Source organism: Engystomops pustulosus, chromosome 7, assembly GCF_040894005.1.
Source record: "Engystomops pustulosus chromosome 7, aEngPut4.maternal, whole genome shotgun sequence".
Classification (NCBI taxonomy): Eukaryota; Metazoa; Chordata; class Amphibia; order Anura; family Leptodactylidae; genus Engystomops; species Engystomops pustulosus.
The window spans coordinates 164,926,569-164,953,867 of NC_092417.1; the positions used below are offsets into that span (position 1 = coordinate 164,926,569).

Sequence of the window (27,299 nt, forward strand, 5' to 3'; positions counted from 1 at the left end):
AAGAGGCGGGGCTGCAATTGACTTCATTGACTTTACTAATTGGGGGCGGGGTTAAAGGGGTACGCCACAAATTCCGAAGTACAATCACCTATACAGGCCTTACACTGATTGACAGTGCTCTGGTCACATGATGCTTTGGGAATTCTGATGACTTCCTGTGTCCTGCGGGACTTTGGAATTTGTGGCCAACCTCTTGCAGGACCTTGAGTAGAATAGAGATATAATAATGTATATTCTACCCGCAGTCATCCCATTGAGGTCCTCGGGGATAAGTGAATGCTGCAGGGTTTGACCCTTTTATTGCTTTTTTTAAAGGGGGTTTCCCACGAACGAATGTTAGGCCCTATCCACGGGATAGGGTCTAACTTGCTGATCAGCGGGGGTTTCAGTACATTAATCTCTATGGAGCTGATGGAGATCGTTGAGCGCTGTGCTCGGCAATTTCCATCAGCTTCTTGGAGATTAATGGAGCAGAACGGTCACGTGCGGCCGTCTGCTCCATTAGTCTGACGGACCCTTCATTTTCGCGATCTGTGTGTGTCTCAGCACTGAGACCCCCACTGATCAGCAAGTTGGGCCCTATCCCTAACTTCAGTCCGTGGGAAAACCCCTTTGAAGGGGTTAAAGCTAAATGGCCCAGTCGGGATGTAGAATTGTGTGAATTGAGACTGACACTAATATAATCTGCACGCAATCATTGGCGCCCCTCATGTTCCCCTTACACTATGGTTACCCCCACCCCACCCCACAAAAAGATTGCAGCCCCAGCCAGACTGTATCCCACTGTGGCCAAACTACATTTTCACGTAGGAGGAGACTGAAAGCCAAGAGATCAGATGCCGACCGCTTTAAGTGAATTTTTTAAAATTTTAATGTTTTTTTTAAAAAAAATACACATTAAGTGTTGCCAAAAATTTTAAAGTGGATGCGTTTTACATATTCATCCCTGGCTCTGTGGAAAGCTGCGGGATGTGGTCATTGTACTTGTGATTAAAAAGTGGCACAATAACAATAAAAAAAAAAGCTTTTACTAGCGCAGTGTATCGGGCAATAGTACATTAGTTTTTATTTATTTTGTTCTTTTAAAGGGAATCGTTGACTCATTTTCATTATACCAAACTTCAGACTGTTGGATACTGTCCCTGGAGAGATGTGTAGTGTTAGTAACCTGAAAAGTGAAGTTATAATCCAGCTCTGCAGCTCCTGCATGGGCTCTGGGCGGGGTTTTTCAGCCTGAAGAGCTTTCTGCACTGAACTGCTCCACTGCCAATCCCCCTCCGTTGGAGCTGTATCAGGAGATTTTGATTGGATGTTTAACACAGAGGGGAGGAGCTGTGGAACAGATTTTTACAGAGAGCAGAAAGCTCTTCAGGCTGAGACCTACTCGGAGAACTTGCTGAGCTGCAAACCTGAATTAAAAGTTATCGCTACTTACTACACACAAAACGAACTCCAGGGGTTGTACCCAGCACGGTCACTGGTTTACTATGGTGAAAACTGATGACAGGTTCCCTCTAAAGTCATCTCGGATGTGTTTTGCATTCATAGCAATAGGAGGCGCTAGTCAGTGCGGCCGCAGACACCCATAGTTTACATGGAGCGGTTTGGGTTCTGCCGGTCTCCACTCCTGCCACTCCTTGTCCCCGTTGTGTTCATGTTGGGGTGGCTGGGCTTACTCCTTTTTTTTTTTTTTTTGTATTTTGCATGGTGATTCTAATTTTGTGTCTGTCTGGGTGTTCCTCCCCGCGCCCCTCTCACAGTCCTGTATGTACACGCGTGTGTGTGTGTGTGACATTGTCCTCCTCCCCCCTCTCGGGGTGTCCTCTGCATGTCTACTGACCCGGGTCCCCGGCCCGGCCATGTGTCTTGTGTCTCTCTCTGTGATTTGATGTATTGCGTTGTGTAACTCAGTGCTTCTCCCTGTTTTTTTTTTTTTTTTCTCTGGTTTGTTCTTGTTTTCTAGATTCCCTTCCTGCCATTTGTCCATCATTGTGCCTGTAAAGCATGTCGGTGTGGCGTTCAAGTACATCGTCCAAATCCTTGTTTCTTCAGCTTCTTTGATGCTTGAACTCTCTCACCTCTGAACTTGTGTTTTTTTGACTTTTTGTTGTTGTTGTTTTTTGATGCTAATGTGTTATTTTTTTTTTTTTTACCATGTTGTGTTTTATTATTTCTGTTTTTTTTTTTTTCCTTGCGTGTTGCCAAATCGGCTTTGCTACAAAGACTGCAAAGAGGGACATCAATATTTAAAATCTTGCATTTGATTATTATTAATATTAAAAAAAAAAAAAAAAAACATTCTATTTTTCTAGAAATTGATAAAGTTAACCACTTTAAAATTTTTTTTTTTTTTTTTTTCCCCTTCCCCGGATGATACTTTGTACAAAATCTTTTGAGCAGGGCCGGCTGGCACACTGTTTAATACTTTTGTCCTTATTTTTGTTGTGTTTTCTACCAACCAAATTTCAGTGTCTATTTCCTCTCTGACGGAGCGACGGGAGGGGGTTGTGTCTTTTTTTTTTTGCTTTTACTTTTTACCAAAATTTTGGAATCTTGAGAGGTCACATTTTGCCGTCTGCAAGTGGCTTTTTTTTTTTTTCTCTCGTTACATTGTCTCTGTTTAGAATCCCCCTAAACCCCCTCCTCGACCTCCCTAAATTTTGTGTTCAGCTCAGCCGATTTCTGAATATAAAAATTGTTCCCGTCGGGGGCCGCTGCCTCTTTATTTTTTTTTAAGAAGCCGCCTCTACAGCAGAATGTGACTGTCTGTTTTGTTTTTTCTTAATTTTCTTCAATGGATTGTGCCAAAAAAAAAATTCTAAAATTTATTCTGTATGTTTCTGCCTGTGTCCTCTGAGCTGATTTTTTTTTTTTTCTTCTTCTTTGTTTTAGAGGTAAAATGCAAAGCAGGGGTGTAAAACATCATTTTTATTTTAAAGAAAAAATTGTTTAGCCGTGTAAAATTTTTTTTTTTTCCATTTTTAATTTTTGTGTTTTTGTTAGACGTGCAGTACAAGGTATATTCCCGGCTGTGTGTTCAGGCTGCACCCGCGGCTCGTCGCCCCTAATTTTTGCAGGGTAATCTCGCTGTCTAAGACGGTGTGGTATTTCACGGTTGGCACCGTAACACATGACATAATCGCCCCACCGATACAGGGCAGCGACATTTTTCTAAGTCAACTGGATTTTGAGGGCTATTGTAGGATGGAGCCTGGAAGGCGAAATCCACCAATCCATAGGACATAAGGATTCCAAAAATTATTTTTGTTTTCCATTTCATTGACATTTTGTAACTTTTGCATTTTTAGTTCATCCCCACAAACATGGCTGCTCTCCTAGAAGTAGAAAGGAATCCCAATTCCTGCGTGAATGGAGAATGGATCATTGTTCACGTGGGCGCCCACCATCTTCCAAATGATTCGAAGGGACTGATTGGGTTGATGGTGTACATAGCGTTAGGTCTGTCCCCTAGAAGCGAGAGGAGTAGTGGTCACCCATGTCTACTTTTGCTCTATTGAGGGGTCCCAAACATTTTGAGTAAAGTCATAGGTTGCTTTCCCCCGTATTTCCACTTGCCAGGCCCAGTGGTTATAATATGAAGCATTCTGCGATTCATGGCCTGGCCCCTCCCTTGAAACATTCTGGAATTGATGGCCCCGCCCCCTCCTTCTTGAAGCATTCTGGAATTGATGGCCCCGCCCCCTCCCTTGAAGCATTCTGGAATTGATGGCCCCGCCCCCCTCCCTTGAAGCATTCTGGAATTGATGGCCCCGCCCCCTCCCTTGAAGCATTCTGGAATTGATGGCCCCGCCCCCCTCCCTTGAAGCATTCTGGAATTGATGGCCCCGCCCCCTCCCTTGAAGCATTCTGGAATTGATGGCCCCGCCCCCTCCCTTGAAGCATTCTGGAATTGATGGCCCCGCCCCCCTCCCTTGAAGCATTCTGGAATTGATGGCCCCGCCCCCTCCCTTGAAGCATTCTGGAATTGATGGCCCCGCCCCCCTCCCTTGAAGCATTCTGCAATTGATGGCCCCGCCCCCCTCCTTCTTGAAGCATTTCCCTTCTGACCAGGTTCATGTCACGTATAATCTCCTAGTGTTCCCTCCGGTGCTTCTTGTCCACAGGGTATAACCCATAAAGGTGCGCAGCCCCCGGGGCTTTACCACTAAGCTCCGGCTTTAATTTGTTATTTGTACTCGTGAGGCAGGAATCACGCGCTACAGTCTGAACACACAGCTACGTGCAGGGAGCGACTCCTTCTCTATAACCCTCACAAACCTGTGTCTTGACCGGGAGAAGCTCTCAATACGGACACGATAACGGAGAGAGAGAGCAAATCCGATGCCAAAACCGGCTTCCTACTGACTACTTTATAAGCGACAAAAAGAGAGGGGGGGGGGAGAAAAACAATCTAATCTTAAGTTCCGTGGTGATTTTATGCATTGCCATAACGTTACCTCTGCCTTCCTTTAATAATCTGCCTGCTTTTTTTTTTGTGAATAATTCTATATAAAGTTTAAGAGAAAAAAAAAATTTAAAAAACAAAAAAAAAAAACTTTTGGAGACAAACCTGTGGGCTTTTATATTGGTACAAACTGATTGTAGTTAACACTAGGATTTTGTACAGTTTTTTGCCTTTTTTCTACTAGGAAAAACAAAAATACAATGTAAAGTGATTTATTTCACAATGTGAAGTCAAAAAAAACAAAAAAAAAGGAAAAAAAAAAAAATTGCCACTATTTTGACCAAGTCGTCCTTCTTCTGTGCTGCCGTGACAGGACTCATGAAATCTCCACACTCCCTTCCTCACAATTTGTTATTTTTTTTTTCTTAATTGTCTGAATTTATTATCGTTTATTGTTTTTGTGTTTTTTTTTTGTTTTTTTCTTCTGATTTGCAAAGCAAAAAAAAAAAATTCTAGTTTTACTCTTTTTTTTGTTTAGAATTCTCGTGTTTTTCTTTCTTCGTGTGAAATTGTGTTTGTTGTAAAATGTAGGGAAAAAAAATATATACATTTTTTTCGTTTAATGGTTTAAAGAGGAGAAAGGATTAAAAAATAAAAAAAAGTGATATAAAAAAAAATAAAAATTAAAATAATGGTAACCACTACTGCGTTTAGCCGATCGCTAAGTTTGTGGATTAAAGAGTTTTGTGTTTTTTTTTTTTTTCCCTCCGAGTTTGAAGCCAGAGTGTCTGTATTAAATGCTTAACCCTTTGTAACCTTTTCTTTCTTGGAAGCCCCCCCCCAACACCCTCCTTCCGGGTATTTACAAAAATGTTTTAATTGTGCACACACATACACGAACACAAAACCGACTAGAAGTCATTTTGTAAACAGTGTGGTACCTGCCTTTGTTTGTTTGCTATTAAATTGTTTGAGAAGAGCGAGTGTGGCCTGATTATTTCGTGGAGGGCGGGGCCAAAGCGCCGAGACGCAACCCGTTTACATATAAATGTATCTGGTGCTAAGTGAAAGGGTTCACAAACTTATAAATGTTACAGTTACTTTAGCTAATGACATGTTTAACCCAGAAAAATAAAAAATTTGTAAAATTAAAGGGGTGTGCCAGGACTCCTATCAACCCCTGTGAGGGCAGGAGTGATCGACGGTGAACTCAACCCCGATCCGGCTTCCGCATAAGGCAAGTTTTTAGCACTGCAACTGCAAGGCCGAAAGTAGTCCGTGCCGACCATGGGAGATGACTTTATCTTACGTTACATGTGACCTCCTGTGCTCTGGCTGGCTACTGATTGGCTGAAGTGAGAGCCACTTAACTTTTGGTCGAGCTGTGGAAGACTGGTTTGATAAAACTTTAATTATATAGTATGGTTGGAAAAAGTCATGTGTTTGTTAAATTCTACCGAGGTATGAAAGGCATGTAAGGGAAGACTAATTCTATACAACTACATAACATCAATGTTTTTGATGTAAGAAGCATCAAGACCCTTGTTGAAGTTTTCTCCTCTCCCTGCTGTGACCAGCGCCTGAGCTCGGCTATTCCCAGTTCTTACAGTAAAGAAGCCTTGTCTCCTCTGGCGTTTAAATAGAGATAGCGCCCCCTTGTCTTTTGATGTTAAGTATCCAGGAGTAACGTTCACCTATATTGTTTTTTTTTTTTTTTTTGTAAGGACCATTTATATAAATTAATATAAATTTACGTGTCTCTTTTTGAGACTAAATTAATCTAATTCTGGAAATATTTCATCATACCAGAGACCCTCCTCTAGAAGCATAAAAGGTAAGAAAATGTGATTTCGCACAAAATAGTCTTACTGTATTCATACAATTTTTAGGTGCACGGCTCGTTATATCCCTGGTCATGTGATGTCACACAGGTGCACTGCTCGTTATATCCCTGGTCATGTGATGTCACACAGGTGCATGGCTCGTTATATCCCTGGTCATGTGATGTCACACAGGTGCACTGCTCGTTATATCCCTGGTCATGTGATGTCACACAGGTGCATGGCTCGTTATATCCCTGGTCATGTGATGTCACACAGGCGCACAGCTCGTTATATCCCTGGTCATGTGATGTCACACAGGTGCATGGCTCGTTATATCCCTGGTCATGTGATGTCACACAGGTGCACTGCTCGTTATATCCCTGGTCATGTGATGTCACACAGGTGCATGGCTCGTTATATCCCTGGTCATGTGATGTCACACAGGTGCACTGCTCGTTATATCCCTGGTCATGTGATGTCACACAGGTGCATGGCTCGTTATATCCCTGGTCATGTGATGTCACACAGGCGCACAGCTCGTTATATCCCTGGTCATGTGATGTCACACAGGTGCATGGCTCGTTATATCCCTGGTCATGTGATGTCACACAGGTGCACGGCTTGTTATAACGAGCTGTGCACCTGTGTGACATTGCATGATGGGGGGATGGGTATTTATCCAAAGGAAATAAACAGTGAAGCTCCCTATAACCCTTTATCTCTGCACATGGTTTTCACATAAATGATGGTGCAGATGGGTGACAGAGGGAGCGCACACCCCCTGCAGTTCCTTAGACACCACAGTCCATGTTTGGTTCATGTCTAAGGGGTTAAACACCTGGATTCAGAGCTTTCCCGGGTGTTACAGGGTCCTGATCTATGTAAAAAGCTGCGGTTGCATGAACAACAAATGATAAAGAAGGAGAAGAAGACAGAAGAAGGAGCTGAATTGTTTTGTTCTCTGTGTTTAGTGGACAGGAGTTGGTCGCTGCTATAAAGCACCCAGGATATTTTTTGTGGCTCGTATCAATGCGCCTAATGATTTCTTTCCCCTGTGGTGATGCTATGGGGTAAGTAAATGCTTGTTAGTAGGATGTGCTGGTTTCTGGGGCAGTTTGTCTGTTAAAAAGGATGTTAACCGGGCCGAGCCCTCTCCATAGCCGGTAAGTGTCTGCTGCACCGGTAAGTCTCTGCCGGCACCGATCGCGGGTGTTTTCTTGCTGATCGCAAAGCTGCCGGCGGTTTCAAACAGATGGCGGCGCATGGGCACCACCATCTTTCCGAGGATCGCCGCTTCCCGTGACGTCATCGGGGAGCGGCGATCGGTCGCCATGGTAGCTTCGGGTCTCACGAAGACCCAAAGCTACTTCAGGTTAACCCATTCATTACAATGTGCTATCAGCACATTGTAATGTATGAGGAGTAAAATCCCCATATACTGCCATATTGTAGTATGGCAGTATATGATAGGATCGATCAGACAACCTTGGGTTAAAGTACTCTAGGGAGTCTGAAAAATAGTAAAAATAAAAAAAAAGTTAAAAAAAAACCTTATACTTAAAAAACCTAAAAACTCAAATCACCCCCCTTTCCCTAGAACTGATATAAATATAAATAAACAGTAAAAATCATAAATACATTAGGTATCGCCGCGTCTGAAAATGCCCGATCTCTCAAAATATAATAACTGTTTTTCACTGCGTTTAACCCCGTAACGAAAAATCGCGTCCAAAGTCAAAACTGGCACTTTTTTGCCATTTAAAAAAAAATTCAAAATTCTATAAAAAGTGATCAAAAGGTCGTACAGTCCTAAAATTAATATAACTGAAAACATCATTAAAAGTCGCAGAGGATGACACCACCCTCAACTCCATACAACGAAGTATGGAAAAGTTATAAGCACAAAAAAACGGCAAAATTAAAAAAAAAATTTTGTTCATGAAGTTTTAATTTTTGTAAATGTATGAAAACATTATAAAACCTATACAAATTTGGTATCCCTGTAATCGTACTGACCCAAAGAATAAATTAGATGCGTCATTTGTGGCGTGAAGTGAAAGCCGTAATATCCAAGCCCACAAGAATACGGCACAAATGCGTTTTTTCACCATTTTCACTGCTTTTGGAATTTTTTTCCCGCTTCCCAGTACATGGCATGGAATATTCAATGCGATAACTATGAAGTGCAATTTGTTACGCAAAAAACGAGCCGTCACATAGCTTTTTACGTGTAAAAATAAAAAAGTTATAGATTTTTGAAGGTGGGGAGTGGAAAATGGAAATGAAAAAACGGGAAAGGGCCCGGGTCCTTAACCGGTTAAAATGTGCAACAATTCTGTATTTTGCTGCTACACACAAATGTTTTCAGCTTGTGGAAAGAGGCCATCATGTCGTCTTGATTCCTTGCATCATATATGTGTATAATGCAGGGACTCCACCCCTGTAGCGTGTTTGCAGTCCTGGGGATCAGGCAAACATACGGGTCTGTTTCCACATTCATGCAAGAACAGCCCCCAAGAAATCCATGGATAACAGCTCCTTATCCCAAATTTATTAGGGTTTAATATTGATACTATATAAGTGTATGTATACGGAGTATAACCTATAGTTGTGTAATGAGCCTGTATCACGTAAAGGGAACCTGTCGGGAGGATTTAGGACCACAGTCTGACAGCAACCTGTTATTAAAGGACACCTGTCATCAGGTCTCTGTCACTAGTCCTGTCACCTCTACCTGTTGGAGCAGCTCACAAGGATCCCATCCCAGCCTTTATCTAGTCATTTCATACATTATTCATTGTAAAATCATCTATTCTTTATCATGTAAATGAGGCTGGTCACATGGTCAGAGGCAGTGATGTCACCCCTGTTACCCCTCCCCTCTCCTCCCCCTGCTCATGTCTGTGTGTAATGTATAGTAAAGCATGGCTAGTGTGTGTGCTGCATCTGCTGACATGCTGCATCCTCCTATATACAGGTGAGAGACACAGACATCAGCTACACATGAATCTGACATGTTCTGCTGTAACATGGCTGCCTGGAGCTGCTGTATCTCTCCTATACACACACACACATGCACACACAGGCTGCAGGGGGCCTGGTCACCAGCACCAGGAAGCACATCATTATACAGCCTCACATCATTATACAGCCTCACGTCATTATACAGGCTGTCAGTCATGCACTGGGGGTGTGGCTGTGCCTCCCACTCATGAATAGAGTGGGCAGCTTGAATATGCTAATGCTTCATTGGACATTTCACAGGTCATTTGCATACAGCTTTAGGACCTCATTGCTTAGGTTTACAGGCATGTAGAGGGACAATGAAGGCATAGAAGTATTGCTCTCTAATGGCAGTTTATGAAAATATATTTAGTTTAGGGGGGTTATTTTGCATGACGGGTTCTCTTTAAGGACCTGGAAGTAGAAAAGTAGCATATTTACAATACACTGCAACATAAATGTATTTTGTATGAGCAACCGGACCCTCTGGGTTTTAAAAAAAACAAAATGTAGTAAGAAAAAATTCAAGCCCCCCCCCAACCATTGCATAGAATGCAAGTATAGATAAATCTCAAAAATCATGATTAATTTAAATATAAAAATAAGTATTCCATAAAGTAACTGTAACAAAAAAAAAAACCTAGAAGTCTTTTTAAAATTTTAATAAGAGGCGATCAAAAGGTTATGCAGTTCCCATAATGGGGTCGATGAAAACTCAAGCTCATCCAGCAAAATATGAGAACTTGCACAACCTCATATACAGTCTGAAGAAGTTAAGGGCAACAGATTGTTACAATACTAAGACGTTTTCTGCCCTGAACAAATTAATGTACAAGAAAACTTATTGTCTCTTAGTTCCCGTTTAAAGTTAATTGTCGGTTTTTTTTTTTTTTATTTTTTTTTTTTTAATTCAAGAAAACCTGTATAAATGTGATACCTCTAAGATCATACCGATCCATAGAATACAAGGGCTGCGTCATTTAGACCGCACGGAAAGCCATAAAATCAATCCTGCACACAAACAATCATGCATATGGAATTTCTTCCTAACTTCCCTGTACGTAACATGGAATATTTAACAGTACCACCATACAGTTCAAATTATCCTGCAAAAAACAAGTTCTCATATGGCTTTTTAAATGGAGAAAAAAACAGACCAAAATCCTTTTATGTTCTATGTTTCTCTTTGATATAATATAAGGGCGGTACAGTGGCTCAGTGGTTAGCACTACAGCCTTGCAGCGCTGGGGTCAAGCCCCAGGGTCAACATCTGCAAAGAGTTTGTATGTTCTCTCCATGTTTGCTTGGGGGTCCTCAGGTTTCCTCCCACACCCCAAAAACATACTGGTAGGGTGATTAGACTATGAGCCCCATTGGGGACTGGGACTGATTTGACAAACTCTGTGCAGCGCTGCGGAATCTGTGTGAGCTATATAAAGAATTATTATTACCGAATATTAATATCGAAAAAAAGTCTCAACCTTTTTTCTTTTATTCTTGTGAATCACCTAAATTGTCAAGATGGATCTCTCCAGGTCACAAAGGATTGATGAATACTGAAAATTTCACATCTAGAATACTTTTGCTGGAATCTGTTTTTGGACCATAATGTGCCTCAAAATCACATTTTGGGGCTATGGAGTAAAATGGCGTAGTCACCGGTTGTAAAGGGACTGAGATGGAGAAAGATTGTGCTGTTTGAGCAGTGGTGACTCCCCTCTTCCCCCCCAATATTCGCTTACAAGTGAGATATCCATCTCCGCAAAGCAGTCGAGGAAAGATTCTGGGAGGGATTTAAAGGGGTTCTCTCACCAACCAAGTTCGGCCTTATCCGGTGCTCAGAAATCTCCGTCAGCTCCATAGAGATGAATGGAGCAGAATGGACATGCGCGGCCGTCTGCTCCACTCATCTCGGGCTCCGACAGAGGTACCTCAGACCTCCCCGTTCTCATGATCTGTGGGGGTCTCATCACTGAGGATAGGGCCTAACTTGTTTGGTGGGAAAACCCCTTTAATCAAGGTTCCTGAGGATAAATAATATGCTCCATCTGCCGGATGCTGTGATTACGCCATTGTAGAAGTAAACGGCTCCTCCTTTACCCAAAATCACTATTAAGGGTGAATATGGCGCCCCATAGAGTATATAGAATGAGTCTGTGAACCCATAAGCACTCATGATGTACAGCACTTTAACAGGATTGTTTCCTAAAATAACACTGCAAGCAACCCAGACTTATCCAAAGTTAGACAGAATACTGGTTTCAAAGCTTGGGACTCCTAATTTCTGTAGGAACTTGCGTTGTCAATTCTGATGAATCCCTACAGTGAGTGCCTATTGATTATGGTATCTCCATAGAGTAGCAGATTCCTTTAAATACTGCTCATTGGGGCCTAGAGTCCTTTTGCAAATGAGTCTGAGGGGCTCCTGGCTTCATAGGTGTTAATGGAGCCTGGAGCCCCTCAGGCTCATTTGCATACAGTCTTTCATCCTGGTGGTAGATGTCCTGTAAGTAAATCTGGCAGATGATTTGCTGGTAATCTGAAAGGTAAATTTGATAAAGGAGGTGAAGCTGAGCTTTGCAATATATGGGTGTATATGATTTTAATTTGTAAATAATAAGCGTGAATCCTGATAGTACTAGGAGAGACTGAGAATCCTGATTACTCCGCCCACACACAGTGATTGACAGTGACAGTCCTGATTACTCCACCCACATACAGTGATTGACAGTGAGAGTCCTGATTCTCCCGACCCACACAGTGATTGACAGTGAGAGTCCTGATTACTCCGCCCATATACAGTGATTGACAGTGAGAGTCCTGATTACTCCACCCACACACAGTGATTGACAGTGAGAGTCCTGATTACTCCACCCACACACAGTGATTGGCAGTGAGAGTCCTGATTACTCCACCCACACACAGTGATTGGCAGTGAGAGTCCTGATTACTCCACCCACACACAGTGATTGGCAGTGAGAGTCCTGATTACTCCACCCACACACAGTGATTGGCAGTGAGAGTCCTGATTACTCCACCCACACACAGTGATTGGTAGGGAGAGTCCTGATTACTCCACCCACACGTGGGGGGAGTATTAAGGACTCTTAGTGTCAATCACTGTGTGAACGGAGTAATAAGGACTGTTGGTGTCAATCACTGCGTGGGAGGGGTGATCAGGATTATTTCTGTCAATACCTTTGTGTGGGCGGAGTAATCAGGAATCTCATTGCCAATCACTGTTTGTGGGCGGGGTAATCAGGACTCATGGTCTCTCATAGGAGTCCTGTCAAAATTCAATGTGTCGGGTGTGTGGTTTTTGTTTTTTATATTATTATTTTAAAAAATGACTTTAGGGTTGTTGCTGATATTTTTATGTAGTATTTGGATGGAAATGTTCTCTCCAGTTTCAGTCTTTTCCTTCTCTTCCGAGTTGATGATATTTTAAACTCTTAAATAATTTTGTCGCGAGGGGGGCGTTGCTCCATGTAATTGTCTCCCCCGGTTTCCTGTGGGCAGAGCTGTTACAGGAGATAGTTACTAGCCTGGGAAGAAGGGAGTATGGGTCACTGTCATCTTAGCCCATGAAATTCTTGTAGCTTCTCCAGATGATCATTTGTCCGTCTTGGGGATATTTTTATATACGGCTTCTTCTCTCCTTGGGAGGGGTAGCGGGAGGAAGAATTAAGCACGGTGTGGTGGAAGTGGTGGTGGGATACAAGGCCTTTTTAAATTTGGATCTTACTGCATGTTTCTGTTAATGGGTAGAGGGGTGGGCTCCTGGTGCGAGCTCCCTCTCTGACCTTGAGTCACTAGCACTGGCATTCCTTTGAAGAGACGAGTCTGAGATTGGCAGGGACAGCTGTGCCCAGCCGTGGGGGTTGGGGCTAAATCTGGGAGTCTCGCACAACCAAGGCGTATGCATTTTCGGTGACAAGCTGGGTACCTCTATGTTATCTTATCGCAGTTCTTATGCTTGTTCAGTTGCAAGTCAGGATCACAAGCTCCCTACGGGAAATCTATATCTCCTGGTTGTGTTTAACACCTGTCCATTCACCTCTACACCTCCGGAAGATCAAATTCCTTGGGAAATTATGGACCGCTATTTTGTGTAACCTTAATATTTCGACTGGATTCTACGTGGCAGCTTATTGTATTTGGGATACGTAACGTTTTATGAATCTTCTGGGCGTGGGAATGGGTCAGGACCAAACCAAGCAGCAGATCCAAAAAGGACTTCAGTTGTACCAGTCTAACCAGACGGAGAAGGCGTTACAGGTTTGGACTAAGGTTTTGGAGAAGACCACTGATGCCGCTGGCAGGTTTCGGGTACTTGGGTGCCTGATAACGGCTCATTCTGAGATGGGAAGGTATAAGGACATGCTGAAGGTAACTACAGAACAACCTATAGTCACTTGTTATTCAAGCATGGGCATTGACTACAATATTATACCTGTAGAAAAAATTCTGATTTTATGTCCATGTTTAGGTACCAAGATATACTCCTTCAGGATTATGGTGAGGTGTAGGTATCATCAACCCTGGTAAATAGACCATAACAGTCTCCTAATTACATATCTGGCGTCCAGTGTTGGGCCCACTGGAGAATCTATAAGTTCCTTGTGTCCCAGTGACTAACATGGGTTACTTGAGTCCACCAGATAGAATAATTTTGAGGGCCAAACCTTGATCAAACCTAGTAAATAGACTTTAATAACCTTCTAATTGGGTTGTCTTCTGGTCCTCTGGAGTCCAGTGTTGGGCTTAAGGCTGGCTCCTGGAGGATGCTCTGGTGGCCCAGTGCCTGATCGGGCTTCCTTAACCAGATAAAATAATTATGAAGGCCCAACCTTCATCAACCCTAGTAAATAGACTGTAACAGCCTCCGTTATTGGGTTGTCTTCTGGTCCTTTAGGATCGAGTGTAGAGTTGTAACCTGGGCCCACAGGAGGATGCTCTGATTAGGGTTCCTTAAGCCAACCAGATAAAATAATTATGAAGGCCCAACCTTCATCAGCCCTACTAAATAGACCCTAAAAGCCTCCGTTATTGGGATGTCTTCTTCTGGTATTCTGGTATCTGGTGCAGGGTTATATCCTCGGCCCATAGGAGGATCATCTGGTGGGCCAGTCCAACACTGGGTATGATGGAGCTTAAACATATCAAGAGGGGCAGAGTAGGCCTCATAAATTACATTGGCACTGGTCCGTGCTTCCATGCCATCTTCATAACAGGGCCGCTTCTTGGACGCAGATGCAAAGGAGCCATAACCTATGGATCCCCTGTTATTTGTAGGCCCTTCAGCAAGTGTCTGACTCTCTAAGGTATTTACAACCTTGGAAGTTGGAGGAAGAATGAATACATCCCTGATGCTATAGAAAAAGATCACCGACCTACATGTAGTTATAGACCAGCAATTCCCATGTTATATCCCTTGTTCTGGTATTGAAAACCACAGATCCAAATTCTTGAGATCTCTCGTCACTTTTTGTTTCCTTCATTTCCTCAATGTGTTGAGTACATTGTTTTTTTTTAAAGTACAGAGTGCAACCAAAATAACTTCCCCCTGTGAGTAGGAGAAAGAAGACATTTCATCTCTGGTATGCCGCCTGAATTTGTGTTATGCAAGAAAGCTCTTAAAGCGACAGGAAAACCAAAGTTACATAATTTAATGGTTAATTATATAAAAAAAAAAGACAATTTGACAAGGCAATGGCCCATTAGCTTTACAACATTACAACTCCTAGTATAACCCTGACGGGAGTTGTCTGCTGCAGGTCAGAGGTCACTGATCTGAACAGGTGTAATCAATAATTAGCACTCCTAATGACCCAAAACAGAGTCTATCCCACTTCCACTATCCCTCCCCTTTTTATCATAAAGCTTCCTATATAGATATAGGGCATTAATATTGTTAACTCGGATCTAGAATTGGTTTATTTTAAAGGGGTTTTCCCACCAAACAAGTTAGGCCCAACCCTGTGGACAGTGAGGAGACCCCCACAGATCTCGAGAACCGCCTGCTCCATTCATCTCGGGGAGCGACGAGAGGTAACTCTGACCCCCGTTCTCATCATCTCTTATCACTGAGACCCTCACTGATCAGCAAGTTAGATAGGGCCCAACTTGTTTGGTGAGAAAACCCCTTTAAGAGTAGTTTGTCAATTTCATATCTACAAACAGCGGATCAATGTATGTGCTGAGTAGAAATTGGTGGACCCGAGGGATGGGTGAGGGGTTTAGTTTTGGCTCTCTGATCTAGACATATTGGTGATTATCCCCCTGGCCAATCACACCAATGGCTAGTTGATAGGGGCGTCAATTTGCCAGATTGTCTTTTTGGCCACCAATTCGGCAATATGTCCGGGTCAGGCAGCCGAAGCCAACAATTGGGTCTCCTCATCTATAGTGCTGAGTGTCTATCCTAAACATTTTTGATAAATTTTAAAAAAGGAATAGCTCTTTAAAGGAAATCTAACGTAAGGATGAAGGATTGTAAACCAAGTACACTAACATACTGATGTGTGCCCCCCAGGATCGACTCTGATTTTAGCTTCTTATGCCCCTGTTTTTACAAAAAAGACTTTAAAAGTTATGCTGATGGGCTTCTGTATCCATAGATGTTAATGGAACCTGGAGCCCCTCAGGTTAATTTGCATAATTTAATGCCTTTTAATTTAAAGCCTTTTTTTTAAAAAACAAGGGCATAAGATGCTAAAAGAAGAGCGGATCTTGCCAAGGGGGGCACACACCAGTATGTCTGTGTGCTTGGTTTACAATCCTTGATCCTGGTGGTAGATTTCCCTTAAGTTAAAAATCATAAAGAAGAGAAGGTCTCCTGCTAGATGCAACGGGCCACTACAAAGGCTGAATTATGTGTCAGAATTATGGTGGTGGTCGGCCACGGGGAGGTCTGGGTCTCAGCTGTCACTAGACCCATACCGTGTCTCCTATGGACCTCAGTCCCATGGGATATATTGTGACAGACCCCCACCGATACGACACATTTCAATGACATTCCCAGGATAACTACGTAATGAGGAGACCATTCTAAAAAAGCCTTTGTAATAATAGAAATCGCTGCATTAACTGTTACTGTCCCGTGACTGTTTATGAGAAGTTCCGCAGTTTGAAGGGTTAATATATTTGGGAATGGCTTTGTATGCGGAGTGCTCAGGTGTGATACAACTATTTACACTATACAAGGGAGAGAGACAGGTGAGCAATATGTGGGGGGGGGGGGTGGAGCACAGAGGATACAGGAGGTGGGAGCACAGAGGATACAGGAGGTGGGAGCACAGAGGATACAGGAGGTGGGAGCACAGAGCACAGCTGTGTTTTTGTAGCTGCTGGAAACAGGTTTATTTCCTATATATAGTTCATATAACGGCAGGAACTATATAACATGCACGGCCTAGCGTGTGCTCCTAGCCGGAATCATGAAGCAGCCATCATTCCTGCCTTGTATGAGGGCATCTGGATGCAATTTTAAAGTTGAATTCCACACTTGGAATTCTTAATTCATTATATGCTGTAGGTTTTTGTTGCATTATGGGGGATAAGATGTATGTATAAATCTCATCCCCCTAAAAATGTTAGTTGTTGTGGGCTAGTCTCCATCAATTTCATTGCAGCTAACCTGCAGTGAGTGTCCCCCCATTGTGTTCGTTGGGACAATCCTATACACATTAGATGGTTAGCTGATCCTTTTTTTCTTCTGGAGAAAAAAAAACATAAAAATTTTTAAGGTGTCAACATTGCTTTATAGAAGGCATGTGTTAAAGCGATGTTAACTCATGCATTTACACATGCATTTGTTAACGCTATGTTAATGCATGTGTGTTGACTTCACTTTAACACGTGCGTTTTGTACACGGAATGTTGACAGCAATGTAATTAGGTAAATCTCCCCTATTTAGTTGTTGTGATGCGTTTGAAAACACATGCGTTACTGCCATGTGTGAACGCACCCTCAAAGAGAAATCATTTATTGCTGGTATTTCAGCTATGCATCATTCATGTAAGTCTACATTCACACTGCCGTGAGCCCGCCGCACCGTAGCACGGCGGGCACACGGCAGCGCGGGGAGAAACATATGGGCCGCGGCGCCGTAATACGGGAAAAGATACCGCACCGTACCGCACCCGTAGGGCGCCTTGAGACCATAGAAGTGTATGGGGGACGTATATCGGCCACATATACGTCGGCCGTATATATATACTTCCCCAATCTTTAGTGTGAATGTAGCCTAAATAAGGCCACTACCTCCTATATAGGCGCCACCTCTGTTTTTAGTCCCCCTGTACTCTAGATAATTTGTAGGGTGGTCTACATTCCTTCTTAACATTACAGTCTTCTTATTACTTGAGATTTATTACTGGAACGATACTTCACACTGGAACTCCAGGTGGGCATCTTGCCCATATCCTCATTCATTGGTATATACCAGTGATGGCGAACCTTTTAGAGACCGAGTGCCCATACCATGACCAAAATCCACTCATTAACTGTGAAGTGCCAATGCGGCATTTTAAGCAGTAACTTATTGCTACGTGTTCTTCCACGTGTTCTTTTATTTGTATCAGCCTCTTAAGGTCACCAATACAGTTGAAAGAAAGAGGGTCTCTCTGTAGAGGAAGAATGGTGGGTCCAGCAGGAGGACCTCCAAAGATAATGTGGTTCTGACAACACCACCTCAGTTTTCCTGCAGTTCCAAACAGCCAATGAACTGTTGCTTTAAAATAGAGCTGAGAGCAGCATCTCATAAGTTGCCTGGGACTGCAGGAAGATTTGTTGGATTTGGTCTTGTTTGGTGATCTCTGTCCTGTGTTGATGGCCTGAGTGCCCACAGAAAGGGCTCTGAGTGCCACCTCTGGCACCCGTGCCATAGGTTCGCCACCACTGGTATATACTGTACAGTACATTCCCTTCTCATAGTCACAGCTTCTCACGCATGTGTTTGGTTGTACTATGCACTGGGTGGGAGGGAGATTGTACTGTAGGTATGTTGATCATACCTTTGTGTATGTTGTTAGTAGCAACAGGACTGTAAAATGTAGCTTTATATTCCAGGATTGTAGGTTGTCCAAAAACTAGAGACATTGGGGGTCATTTACTAAGGGCCCGATTCGCGTTTTCCCGACGTGTTACCCGAATATTTAAGATTTACGGCGATTTTCCCTGTATTGCCCCGGGATTTTGGCGCACGCGACGGAAATCGGGGGGTGTGGCTGAACGAAAACCCGACAGATTCGGAAAAACCAACACATTTTTTTTTAAAAAATGTCGCGAAAATTGCACTTACCTTCACCAAGTATAGGCCGGTGAATTTCAGGGCATTCCAGCGGACCTCGGCGGACTTCAGCGCAGCAGCGACATCTGGTGGACGGCGGAGGAACTGCCTTAGTGAATCCCGGCCGGACCCGAATCCACCGCAGAGAACGCGCCCCTGGATCGCGAATGGGCCTGGTAAGTAAATCTGCCCCATTGTCCTCACACTGCTGTGCTCTTTACTCTCTGCAAAAAACCTCCACACAGCCCCTCCCCTTTACTCTGAGTGATTTCTGTAAAGTTGAAATGAAAACCTGCTACAACTTTTAGCCAAAGTAAGAGGCTTTCCTAGATGACCAAGAATATAAAACTAATTAAAGAAATCAAAAGTAGAGATTTCATGATATTTTTTTAGGATAAGTTCACCTGACCGAATCCAATCCAAAAGCTGCAGTCTCTGTTCCATATGTAGGCTGTAAAACTATATGTATGTCTTTATAGTTGGTGGCACATATAACCTTTTAGGCAATGTCCAGCACATGGTCGCAATCTTGAAAACCTCTTCACTGGATCATAGCAAAGATTTTCCAATGCGAAGATGTCATGTAGCACATCAAAATTATAGCAGACCAGAATTGTCTCAGAAATCAATTGCTGCAGATCTGTAATATTTCTTGTGGTTCAAAAGTTGGCAACACAGAAACTGGGAACGTTCCCTGTGAAGCACAGCTCCATGACATGTTGGGGCTTATTTACTGAGGGTCCCGCAGCCGCATTTTTGTCTGGTTTTCCAACTTTTCGGGGATCACACGCAATTGGATTTTGGGGCATCGTCACCGGCTTTCATGCGACAGAGATTGGGGGGTGGGCTGTTGGACGATCCGATGGATTTGGACAAACCGCGGGATTTAACTTTGAATTTGTGTCGCAAGATCAAGCACTTACATGCACCGGGAAGAAGATGGTGAACTCTGGCGGACCTGATTGAGGAAGCGACACATGTAGGAAATCGGCTGCACGATCTTAGTGAATCGTGGCAGCTGTGCCTTGGACCCGGGGAAAGCACTTCGGGGATCACCCAGGGACGGGTAAGTAAATCTGCCCCGTTGTCCTTGGTACTGAACACAGAGCTGAAGGTGCTGGATCCAAAATCTATGGAGAATCCCTAGAGTTGATATCTTTTGAACCCCAATAGACATTACAGATCTAATTGATTGTCGAGACAGTTCTGGTGGACAGTTCAGTCCTTCGATGCTTCTTGAACACGTTCACGTTGGAAAAACCTGTAATTGATCCAAAATGGCGCCCATCTTTTGAACATAGCCTAAAGGATAGGCCCCCTTAGCCATTATTTGATGTCATCATCCCATTAGTTTCAAAAATAAAAGGGGTCCTGGGACACTTTTTACACCCCGTATGATGTTCTTGCATTTCTTTAGTTTGCAGTGATCCAGATTGACACGGCCCGAGAACTGGAGGACCCCGACTTCCTTACTGAGAGCTACCTTAACCTGGCCCGCAGCAATGAGAAACTGTGCGAGTTCCAGAAGACCATTTCCTACTGCAAGACCTGTCTGAACATGCAAGGAACATCTGTCAGTCTGCAGCTAAATGGACAGGTGTCCCTGAGCCTGGGGAATGCCTACCTCGGCCTCAGCGTGTTCCAAAAGGCCCTGGAATGCTTTGAGAAAGCGCTAAGATATGCCCATAACAATGACGACAAGATGTTGGAGTGCAGAGTCTGTTGCAGCCTTGGAGGTCTTTACACACAGCTCAAGGTTAGAAACTTAAGAAGTATGAATGGGACGGGCTTATTGCATGCTATAATGTCCACCTTTAACCTGATTAAAGGAAATCTGTCACCAAGACCATGTTGATCTAACTCTTTAGAGAAGACATAAGTTACAGTCTCATCAAAAGTGTCTACTGGGCAATTACCCCTTTGGCTTCTTCCTCCAAGCTCATTGCAGCTAACATCTCTGTCTCAATTTTCCAATCTCAAGTGATCTCATATGTCCCCCTCCCCCGTCAATGGACACTTCCCTTCAAACTCTCAGGTCATTGTATAATCCAAGCTTTCCCTAAACTTTATCAGGGCTTTTAAGTTAAACAAAATTGGTTCTGATCTTTGGACCTGTTAGAAGTCATGATTAGGGGCTTTAAGCTGAAGCTTTAAGCTGAAGTGGTTACAAAGGTAAAATTATTAAATCGGTATCAGAGTTTGGTTCCTTGGCCGCACCATATTAAATTATCTTGAGGGACAACCTTTCATCAACCCCCAGGAAAAAGACCCTACTAGCCGCCAAAGAATGTACAAGAAAGCTAAAGAATAACAATAAGACTTAGGGCATTTATGTTTGGACACGGTATTAACCTTGAAAGGAGACTCCAACCCACAGAATATTTTCATGTGTGATATAAAATTAGTTTTTCTAGGCTTCCAAGTTCCTGATTTACTTGCCACAACTCTCTGTACACTAATTCTACAGTAAACCTGATGTCAAGTTTATCTTACATGAATGTTTTTGCCGTCAAAATTATGGAACTGCAATGGGCACCACACTGAGTCCATTGGGGTTTATCTGGTGCCATTGTTACTCAATGTACAACATCCCAAGGTTCACTACATTAGAGACTAAACCAAGCAGAAGGAAGCCATAAATGAAAGACTGAACATTTTGTATTCCAAATTGTCTGATCCTTTGAGTCACTTGAAGATAATCTTTGTAGCCATCTTCTACCATAGGTGACTTATGAGGTGGTCAGAGGAGCTACAAAAATTAGGTTCCATTTTTAAACCCTCAAACATGTACATACTCAATTGTTATCCTTAAAGGGGTTTTCCCACGAACAAAAGTTAGGCCCTATCCATGGGATAGGGCCTAACTTGCTGATCAGTGGGAGTCTCAGTGCTGCAGATTGCGAATATGAGAGGTAATGGAGCAGACGGCCGCGCATGCACTGACGGAAATTACAGAGCGAACACCTAAGTTTTGTTCGTGAGAAAACCCCTTTAAGTACAAATAGATTGGACATGTTGAAATCCACATGCCTGATCCTTCTTTTCTTAGACATCTGCCTATTGATCACATCTACAGTTCTAAAATGAAGGGGATTGGTGGCTTAGACAGCACCATTTTCACAAAGAGTATTTTTCTTGGAGACTCCTTCTGCTTGGTAAACTCCTGCTAGAAACACATTGTTGACATATGGTTCCTATAGTGGTGGACTCATTGTGTGGTGTCCTTCTTGCAGGACTTTGAGAAGGCCCTATTTTTTCCATGCAAAGCAGCTGAACTGGTCAACGACTACGGGAAAGGTTGGAGTCTCAAATACCGAGCCATGAGCCAATACCACATGGCTGTCGCATACCGTAAACTTGGCCGCCTCACAGATGCAATGGAGTGTTGTGAGGTGAGAGACAGAATAACATGCAGTGTGATGGTTATATTACTGATTGTAATATCTGTAAGGATGATTTCTAGTGGATGGATTTTAGGAATGTTTACGTATAACTGATAGGGGAACTGTCAGCAGGACCATCATAGATCATGGAATCTATCGGATGTGATGTATCCTCTTCTAATCCATTGGTTAGATGATAACCTTATGAGGACAGGTGTAGGTATCACAGATGGACATCTCATCATCTAACCTTCTCCCTTACTTATCCCTTGGAAGGTAATAATAATTTTTATAGTTTTAATAAGATTTTTTTTTTGTTTTCCAGGAGTCTATGAAGATTGCTCTGCAGCACGGGGACCGACCACTTCAGGCACTTTGTCTTTTGTGCTTCGCTGACATCCACAGAAGTCATGGAGACATTGAGGTGAGTCATTACCAAAACTCCTGGCAGATACCCTATTGGAGGCTATATGGACATAAATGGGTCCCTTATGCTTACGACCCTTCTATCTAAAATATCTCTTCATCCTGCCTGAGAAGGGGGTCAGGAGACCCTGTTTTTTGAGATGGGTGCTGGTTTAGAAGCTGGAAACCACATCTAACACATATTTATGACATGAAATACTCTTTTAAGTCTGGATGAATTGTGCCCATTCTGCTGGCACTCATAGTGCTCATTTTGCTTTTTTTTTCTCTTTAGAAAGCAATTCCTCGCTATGACTCCTCCATGAGCATCATGACAGAGATTGGGAACCGGCTGGGTCAAACACAGGTGCTGCTGGGAGTAGCCAAATGTTGGCTTCACCAAAAAGAAATGGAGAAGGTGAAGTATCAAGGAGGAATCAGATCTCTTGTTGTTCTTCTAGTTGTCTACTCTCCTCTGCTCTGAGTGACCGGTATAACATTCAATCAAGAGCCTGCTACAGCTTTCACTCAGAGCAAGGGGTAGGGATGTGTAGCAGCTTAAGAGTCGGATGTGTAGCAGCTTAAGCTTAATACTTCTGTTGGATGGCGCCTGGCTTTGCATTTCTGTTGGGGTCTTTGTCTAGGAACCCATGTTTCAAGGGGCACTGAATGCACTTATATAAGGCGCATTACTATATTTAGTTTTACGTTACTGTACACATACAACATGTATGAGCTGACAGATCCCACAAGGGCTCTTTGTGCTGACAGTATCGCTAAAAGTATTCTGCAATGCTTTGCTGTGTAAGGGGGGGCTGTGCTGGATGGGTGGGATCCATGCTCTTTGCTATGTGCTGCATCTGTTCTGTCTATAATCAGGTCATCTGTGGGTTCTGCAGTTACACAATAACAAATGTTTGCTCCTGGTTCTCTGCCTGACGTGTGTTTAATCTGCAGGCACTGGACGGGCTCCAAAAAGCCCAGGAGTTGGCAGAAGAAATCGGCAATAAGGTGAGTGAGTCTATGAGGATTAATGGAGGGTCCCCCACCCCCTCCTCCTCTCGCCTGTGCCCATGACCCATCTATCATTATGTCCTATCACCCTACTGTATACTCCGTACACTGGAAGCCTGAGAATTAACAGCTTGTTAACATTGATTACAATGAATGATGGTTAAGTTAGAAGCGCCCAATAAGTAGTCAGCACCTGTACTTTGGCACCTCAGATGAGGAAGGGAGACATGGCGAGGACGTAGAGGACGTAGGACCTTTACATAAGTTTTCTGGTTAAAGATAACAGATTTGCATTGTCTATAACGAGGTCCCCACCCGCCGGGTGCAACTGCTACTTCCTATGGCTATGTCTCAAGTCTCTGACCTCTCTCTCTCTTCCTTCATGTCTTCTTCTCTTAGCTTTCGCTCTTGAAGGTTCACTGTCTTAGTGAAATCATCCATCGTACCAGACAGCAACAACGGGAACTCCGAGCGCACGTCGTCCGATTCCATGAGTGCGTGGAGGAAATGGAGCTGTATTGTGGCATGTGTGGAGAGTCCATTGGAGAAAAGAACTGCCAGCTTCAGGCATTACCCTGCTCACATGTCTTCCACCTCCGGTATGAGAGAAGGATCCATGTTTGGGTGCCAAAAAATTCAGCAGTTGTGGGTTAAAGAGTTACCCTTCCCCTTGAGAATACAGAAGGAACACAAGGAGTTCACGTAACATTAGTGGACTCTTGTAGAGATAAGAGCCCCCAGAAACATTAGAGAATAGTTAGCAAAACCCTCTGACTTTGGCTGGATTGATCAATGATCTTATGTGTATGGGGTTTGGGGTCCTACCACTTCTTTCGTAGAATATAATATTGTGGGCATGATGAACTTTATTGTGTTCTCCAATGAGATAAGCTGAAGTCACAGGTATCTGCCAATGGCTTTGGTTCCAATCAAAGACAGATATGTCCTTGGTCGAACAGGGTCTACCAAGGAGAGGAATAACTGTAGGCCAACTAAGCATTTGGTCAACAGATATTGAAGATGCATGGTCAATTTTGAAGGACATTTCTAGCTTTTTAGATAACTTGCTCTTGGTTATACTGGAGCGATGAGATCAAATACATCACTCATATCATCAGTCATGGTCCAAGCATCCAAGGAACAAGCTGCAGTAGTTCCGTAAATTACATACATGAAGACTTTACATCAGAACCAGCAGGGACCTTAGGCAAAAATCCTAGACAACCCGTTAATAGGAACAAATATCCAATGGACACCCATTACGGTGCTGTGCTTGGCTTTCAGGGTCTGGTGATTGTCACCCTTCTTATAGTTCTTGAGTGAAATCCTTGTCTCTTATTTGGTAATGGAGCAGATCCAGGAGAAACCAGTCTTGCTTAGGTCCTCACTAGTAGTAAAGATGATCAGACAAAGCCAGATCCTTCAAGATCTCTACTTCAAGACTACATTTTTAGCATAAATCTAGTGAAATAGATAATTATATTATTACATTTCAATGTTTTTCACTGTCAATCATCTGTCTTCCTAGATGTCTCCAAACCAATGGATCTCGAGGTTGTCCTAATTGCCGTCGATCCTCTGTGAAACCTGGATTTGTGTGAAGGAAAGAAATTGAAAGGGGAACCTGATGAAATCTATAGATTGACCTGAATGCTGGGACTAGTTGGCAAAAGGAGCTGTTCAGCTAATGTTTCTATGGGCAGCGTGGGTCACTAGACTCGTGGTTTGGCCTAAGGTGGTAATATTGGTACCATTGCTGACTAGCGTTCGTCACACGTGAAGTGTTACGTGAAATGAGGTCTGAAAACCCTCACAGGGTTGGTTTTTCATGATTTTTTTATACTTTAAGGCAGATTAATATACTATGTACTGGGAGGGAAGAGATTAATCAGTGTTTTTTGTAACAATTTGCTTCCTGGGTCAATATTTATATATTTGTGGTGGAGGTTTTTCTGTTGGGGAAGTGAAGTCCTTGTGTAACCAGTATGGACCAGCATGGTGAGATCCATCATGATGTACATATGATGGGCCAACATGAACTGTATGGCACCTTACCCACAGAACCATGGTGCTTATGGCACACTGTGTAGGGAGCCAACATGACCCTTATGGCACACCAACCTGAGGTCCGGCATGACCCTTATGGCACACCAACCTGAGAGCCAACATGACCGTGAAGGCCAACATGGGATGTATGGTCCACCATCTTGAAATCTAACATCAACTAAGATCTTGAGGGCCATCGTCACCCAAATGGCACACCATCCTGAGGGCCAACATGACCTATATTGCGTCCCATGGTGCGACCTATGTTTTAACAACTGGAAAACCAGCTTTGTATTTATAACTTTGTAACCTTTTCTATATTTACAAGACTATATCACTGCTTGGTGTCATCTCCAAGAGATGAGAGACTACTACAACCTCATTTATGGACTTCAATGGCCACCAAATGGAGCGCCAAAGAAGGTGAACTTTACAAAATTACTGGTGCTCTGTATTCTGGTGTTTCAAATTTGGGCCACATCTGCAGGAAGCCCAACATGGAGAAAACCATTTGCTTGTGTCTATATTATTCCTTGTCTCTATGGGGTGTGAGGACATTGCTCTCCTACCGTCACACGCGTTACTGTGAGGATGTTCCGTGTATCTGAAGGGATCTTATTTTCCATGAACCTACCTCCCTCTGTATATATAGTGTGACTTGTCCTGTTCTGGTGTCTCTGTATGGTCCTTCCCCTCCTGTAACGTATGACCATTTAGTCGTTTTTTATTTAATCTTATCACTTAAAGGGTGTTTCACCACAAGACAATAAAGCTTTAACCCAATGGATCAAGTCATGATATGGGTGGAGTTTTTTTCTTGGATTTAATTCTGTGTTATACATCGAAGTCTGTGTTACAGGATGTAACCCAGAGCTGTATTCATAATTCTGCTCTTTGTTAATGGAAATTGTCAGCAAATGTGCTGCACAGATGATCTCTTAACCCCTTCCCACCATTGCCCTTTTTCATTTTTTTTGCTCCCCACCTTTAAAAATATTAGTAATTTTCCCATGTACAGAGCTGTATACAGGGCTTGTTTCAAGGAATAAATTGCTGTTTTCAATATTCCATGTCGTGTACTGGGAAGCTGGAAAAAAAATTCCAAATGTAGTGAAATTAACCAAAAACACATCCCAGCAAAACCTGAAAAATAAAAAAATTAAGATGCAATGGGGCTTATTTACTAAGGGTCCGTGGCCGCTCTTTTGCCGGATTTTCCGATGTTTTCCGATTGCATTTCACGCGATCGTATTGTGGCACAGTTGCGCTGGTTTTCATGCAACAGAAATTAGGGGGAAGTGCCGTCAGACGATCCGACTGATTTGGACTGAGCGCGGGATTTAACTTTCAAATTGTGTCGCAAGACAATGCACTTACATGCACCAGGAAGAAGAAGGTGAACTCCGGCAGACCTGGGAAGCGACACATGAAGGATATCGGGCGCATGATCTTAGTGAATCGCAGCACAGTGTATTATCGCCGGACAATGCACTTTCGGGGAACTCCTCCGGATGGGTAAGTAAATTTGCCCCAATATATCATCTATCTATCTATGTATCCAGGCCCGGCGTCAGCACCCGGCCAACCCGGGGAGCTGGTCGGGCCCCTGGATCAATTGTACCGGTGTCGCTGTAAGATTGGTACAAATGATCACCATCCGGATCGATTACTTTTCTGCCTCTATGCTGCGCTCGTTGGAACAGGAAAGGTGAGTTCTCTTTTCTTTCCCGGAGAGGGGTCAGTGTTTTTTGCAGGGGGAGGGGGCGGGTCAGTGTGTTCGCAGGGGAAGGGGGGGGGGAAGTCAGTGTGTCCGCAGGGGAGGGGGGGTAGTGTGTCCACAGGGGAGGGGGGGGGGCAGTGTGGCAACTGGAGGGCGGCTCATGAAGGGGCCTACTAAGGCTCTGTCGCCCAGGGGCCCACTAAAACC

General features: G+C 43.4%; 2 protein-coding genes across 3 annotated transcripts in view; both read left to right on the forward strand.

Annotated features, from left to right (window-relative positions):
- CELF1 (CUGBP Elav-like family member 1) overlaps positions 1 to 19,991 on the forward strand; it is a 45,746-nt gene extending 25,755 nt beyond the window's left edge. Inside the window, exon 16 of one of the 2 annotated variants that reach the window (XM_072118683.1) lies at positions 19,942 to 19,991. The gene's annotated coding sequence lies outside the window, so the exon portion shown is untranslated. Of the gene's footprint in view, positions 1 to 1,963; positions 5,389 to 19,941 lie in introns of those variants that run through there. The other variant, XM_072118679.1, reaches the window with a different exon arrangement.
- Positions 13,119 to 26,159, forward strand: RAPSN (receptor associated protein of the synapse). The gene is made up of 8 exons (XM_072118690.1): positions 13,119 to 13,620; positions 19,942 to 20,280; positions 21,758 to 21,916; positions 22,233 to 22,331; positions 22,608 to 22,730; positions 23,270 to 23,323; positions 23,726 to 23,925; positions 24,855 to 26,159. The coding sequence occupies exons 1-8, from the start codon at positions 13,408 to 13,410 to the stop codon at positions 24,925 to 24,927; spliced, it is 1,260 nt and encodes a 419-aa protein (XP_071974791.1). The 5' UTR covers positions 13,119 to 13,407; the 3' UTR covers positions 24,928 to 26,159.
- The last annotated feature ends 1,140 nt before the right edge of the window (positions 26,160 to 27,299 follow it).